The following is a 4,966-nucleotide window of genomic DNA, read 5'->3' on the forward strand; positions in this document are numbered from 1 at the left end:
GCAGCTTGAAAAATGGGCTGATGCCTAATTGATGTGGCAGAAGGAATGAAAGACTCGTGACAGCTAAGAAAAAAAATTGGGCTTTTCAGTGTCTACCTCAGGTTAGGATGACTGCCTGTGTCTTAGTGGAGAAAGATGTGTTTGTAACTTTATTGAAACTTGTTAGCAAAATGTGCCTTAATTCCTAAGGAAACAACCACTGCGAAATCTTTTAAACCAAATGTAGATTTCCAAAGTGCAGAAGTTGCTATTAATAGTTTGACTATTCCTGTGGCATCTTTTTGATGCATGAATGACTTTGAGAACAAGAACCTGTTCTTAATTATAATACATTATCAGGTCTGTTTACTGCTAATTATTTTACAAGGTTGAGAGAAGAGTTTAAGATGAAAGTTGTGGGGTTACTTGCAAAGCTTTTGGTACAACCAATGCAGTTGAACCTGGGGGGGAAATTTGCCCTTAAGTTGGTTTTGGCAGATCTCATGAGTGTCTAAGGTAGAGGCCAACCCAACTGGGAAGAGCCTTTCAAGGGTGACTAAGATGTAACTAAATTACCTTTTTGAGAGGTGAGGAAAGCTGATGTCAGTAATTAAATTTCCTTATGTTAAGCTTATTAAATATATAATAATATATAAATATTAAAATTATTTTAATGGTCTTATTTATGGGTTTTCACTGTGCTCATGTTAGTACTTCTGAGTGTTTGATTGTGACAAAAATGGACAGCTTTGTGGTTTTTTTTTTTATTTTTCATGTTTTGATACTCTGGTCAAGGCATTAACATTAAAAATCATTCAAAATTTTAATTCATCTTCAAACAACAAAATAGATTTGAAATGAGGTTAATGAGAACAGTGTGGAGGGGAAAAAACACCCGAGCCCAAAACCAAAACCACCCCAAAAACTGTTCATTTTTCCATTGTATTTTAAGCAAGGAAGTCTGTAGAGCAGCAGAAAACAGGACACGTGGGCAGGCGTGAAAATAAGACTGGGGCTTCTTGCACTGGTTCCAGTGCTCTTTGCTTCAGTGTAACTGGTCATTTTGAGATGAGACTGGGGAAACTGGGCTGCCAAGGCAGAGACCACTGGCTGGTCCCACTGGTTTTTGCTGGGCAGGGGGTAATTTCTGCCTCACTTGTCAGAACCAGCCCACGGTTATCAGGGAACGGGGTAGTGGTGAATTTGGCTTTCAGACTAAAATGACGTTAAACTTACACATATTCAAAAGAATAAACTGATGTTGGAGTGCAGATACTCAAAATCGTGAAGACCTTTTGAAACCTTTTTTGCATGTCAGTCCTACGGCCAAAACTCTTCCCGCAGTCGGGGCACTCACAGGGCTTCCCTTACCGGTGGGTCCGTTGGTGTTTGGTCAAGGTAGAGCTCTCGGTGAAGCTCTTCCCACACTCCCCACACTTGTAGTGCCTCTCCCCAGTGTGGATGCGCCAGTGATTGATGAGGTGGCCGTTCCGGTTGAAGCCCTTCCCGCAGTCGGTGCAGCGGAAGGGTCTCTCATCCGTGTGTGTCCGCTGGTGCACAAGGAGATCTGAGCTGGTCAGAAACCTCTTCCCACATTCCAAGCACTTGTAGGGCCGTTCCCCAGTGTGGATGTGCTGGTGTCGGATCAGGGTGGAGCTGTCCTTGAAGCTCTTCCCACATTCCACACACTCATATGGTCGTTCCCCAGTGTGGATGTGCTGGTGTTTGCGGAGGTGGGAGTTTTGGTTGAAGCTCTTCCCACATTCCCCACACGGGTAAGGCCGTTCCCCAGTGTGGATGTGCTGGTGTCGGATCAGGTGGGAGTTCTTCCTGAAGCCCTTCCCACATTCCCCACAAGTGTAGGGCTGTTCCCCAGTGTGGATCATCTGGTGTTGGCTCAGGCTGGAGCTGTCCTTGAAGCTCTTCCCACATTCCCCACACGGGTAAGGCCGTTCCCCAGTGTGGATGTGCTGGTGTCGGATCAGGGTGGAGCTGTCCCTGAAGCTCTTCCCACATTCCCCACATGTGTAGGGCCGTTCCCCAGTGTGGATGTGCTGGTGGGTGAGGAGGTGGGTGCTTGACCCGAAGCTCTTCCCACATTCCAAGCACCTGAAGGGCTTCTCCCTGCTGGGAGGCTGATCAGGGACCACCAGCTCAGAGCTCCCCTTCAAGCTCCGGCCGCCTTCCCGGCACAGGCTGGCTCTTTCCTCCTCAGAGCACCCTGGGATGGCTTTGGAGCCCCTCCTGTGGGAGAATCTCCAGCCCTTTTCCTCCCCGCTGCCTTCCTGCGCCGGGGAGCCCTTCAAAACAGCCTCTCCCACCAGGGTCTCACGAGGGGATTTGTCCTCTGGGCTCTCCGTCCTCACCTCGGGGCCTGGGGCAGGAAGCAAGAAGGACAGGAAGGGGATTTGCCTCCGGCCCACAGGGAAGGCCAAGGACATCCCCCCAACTCCGACCCCGGCAGGACGGCGGCGGCAGCGGGGTTGTCCTGCAGCCGGGGCCATGCTCGGCTGACAGAGCCAGCACAACACCCGCCCAAAGGGCCACTGACTTCTTCCTCACCTGCCTGGGGGGCCCAAGGCATCTTCCTCTTCCTCGCAGCCTCCTCCTCCATCCGCCCAAGCTTTGGGAAGGACAAATCCTGATGGGGGGGAAAACAAGGGCTGAGCATGTTGGCTTGGGGATTCCTCCTGCCCAAGTCCATCTCTAGAACTCACGGGGCATCCTGTGTCCATAAAAACCTCCAAACACCAAGATTCAGCCCAGAAAAACCCAAACCACCCAGATTCAGGCAACAGTCCCCCAGAAAGAGTGAGATGAACCTCCCCCACAAACTGCAAAAAGTTAGGTTTCAGCTAAAAAATACTTCAAGTTATGAACATTCAGTCCAAAAAAACTTTCCCAGAAGTTCCCTCTCTCTGGTCTCTCCCCTCTGGCATTCGGAGAGTCTCCCCTGTCTGGGATGCCGGGGGTACCACTTTGGGATGCTGGGAGTGTTGGGGGTCCCAAGGGTCCCTTCTGCTCTGACTCTCTCCTTCGGGGTGCCTCGTTCCCAGACATTCCCCCTCTCCAAATTCTCCACTTGTTGTCCCAGGGATCCCAGGGGTCCCCACTGTCCAGGCTTCCCCTTCTCTGAGCCCCCTGTTTAAGGTTCCTGGGGGTCCCGTGGATCCTCTCTCTCCGTGCTCCCCCCTCCAGGCTGCCGGGGGTCCCCCAGCTCCGGCATTGCCCCCCTCCGCCCTCCATACTCGGCACCTCCCGGGCTCCACACCCACCCTCGGCACTCCCAGGGGGGACCCCAAAACTGCTGTGTCCCCCCCTCCGGCACCGGGCTGACAATGGAGCCGGCGGGGCCTGACCCAGCAACACCAACCCCAACCGCTAAGTGGGACCCACACAAGGGCCGGCTGTGCCCAAGGCACCCAAACAGCCCCACAGGCGGGGGGACACCAGAAACTTCCCCAGGGCAACGAGAGCAGGGAGCGGAACTAGCCCCCTGACAGGTGGGTGGGCTCTGGGTTCAGCCTGACCAGGGGCTATTTGGCACCAACAGCACGGCCCCAACTGCTGGCTCGCCACAGGGGGCCCGAGCTCCCCCCTCTCTCCAACCTCCACTACTCTCCAAGGATCAAGTCATGGGGACAACAAGGCACCCCCATTGCACATCCACTCCCACTCTCCCTCCTCCTCCTACCCCCCCTCTCCCACCACTTTCCCGGGCTGTTCTCCAGTGTGGATGTGCTTGTGCTGCATCAGGTGAGAGCTTCGGCTAAAGCTCTTGCCACACTTGTAGGGCCTCTCCCCAGTGTGAATGCGCCGGTGGGTGACAAGGTGGGAGTTCTGCTTGAAGCCCTTCCCGCAGTCGGTGCAGCGGAAGGGTCTCTCATCCGTGTGTGTCCGCTCATGCCTGAGGAGATCTGAGCTGGTCCGAAACCTCTTCCCACATTTCAAGCACTTGTAGGGCCGTTCTCCAGTGTGGATGCGACGGTGGGCGCAGAGGATGGAGCTCTGCCTGAAGCTCTTCCCACATTTCACACACGTGTAGGGACGTTCCCCAGTGTGGATGTGCTGGTGCTTGAGGAGTTCAGTGCTCTTCCTGAAGCTCTTCCCACATTCCAAGCACCTGAAGGGCTTCTCCCTGCTTGGACGCTGCTCAGGGATCACCAGGTCAGAGCTCCCCCTCAAGCTTCTGTCGCCTTCCCAGCACAGGCTGGTTCTTTCCTCCTCAGAGCACCCTGGGATGGCTTTGGAGCCCCTCCTGCGGGGGGATCTCCAGCCCTTTTCCTCCCCGCTGCCTTCCTGCACCGTGGAGCCCTTCAAAACGGCCTCTCCCACCAGGGTCTCACGGGGGGATTTGTCCTCCGGACTCTCCGTCCTCAGCTCGGGGCCTGGGGCAGGAAGCAAGAAGGACAGGGAGGGGATTTGCCTCCGGCCCACAGGGAAGGCCAAGGACATCCCCCCAACTCCGGCCCCGGCAGGACGGCGGCGGCAGCGGGGTTGTCCTGCAGCCGGGGCCATGCTCGGCTGACAGAGCCAGCACAACACCTGCCCAAAGGGACACTGACTTCCTCCTCACCTGCCTGGGGGGCCCAAGGCATCTTCCTCTTCCTCGCAGCCTCCTCCTCCATCCGCCCAAGCTTTGGGAAGGACAAATCCTGATGGGGGGAAAACAAGGGCTGAGTGCGTTGGCTTGGGGGTTCCTCCTGCCCAAGTCCATCTCTAGAGCTCACTGGGCATCCTGTGACGACAAAAACCTCAAAACACCAAGATTCAGCCCAGAAAAACCCAAACCACCCAGATTCAGGCAAAAAAAACCTCTCAGAAACCACACAAAGCTGAAATTCAGCTGAAAAATACTCCAAAATATGAAGATTAGCCCCCTCTCCCTCCCCGTAGCTCCCCTCTCCCACCCCTTTCCCACCCGCCCCCCAAAGCCCGGCTCCCCTCAGTTCCCTTGCGGGGTGACCCACCGCCCCTAATGCTCCCT

General features: G+C 54.7%; 1 protein-coding gene across 1 annotated transcript; it reads right to left on the reverse strand.

The window, feature by feature from the left end:
• Nucleotides 1–1,106: 1,106 nt before the first annotated feature.
• Nucleotides 1,107–4,716, reverse strand: LOC116781556 (zinc finger protein 250-like). Its single transcript, XM_032677214.1, has 3 exons — nt 4,710–4,716; nt 3,767–4,175; nt 1,107–2,088 (listed from the first exon to the last, which is right to left on the reverse strand). Exons 1-3 carry the CDS (start codon nt 4,714–4,716, stop codon nt 1,347–1,349), a joined length of 1,158 nt encoding a protein of 385 aa, XP_032533105.1. The 3' UTR covers nt 1,107–1,346.
• Nucleotides 4,717–4,966: the final 250 nt, after the last annotated feature.

Source organism: Chiroxiphia lanceolata (genome assembly GCF_009829145.1).
Source record: "Chiroxiphia lanceolata isolate bChiLan1 chromosome W unlocalized genomic scaffold, bChiLan1.pri scaffold_57_arrow_ctg1, whole genome shotgun sequence".
Lineage (NCBI taxonomy): Eukaryota > Metazoa > Chordata > Aves > Passeriformes > Pipridae > Chiroxiphia > Chiroxiphia lanceolata.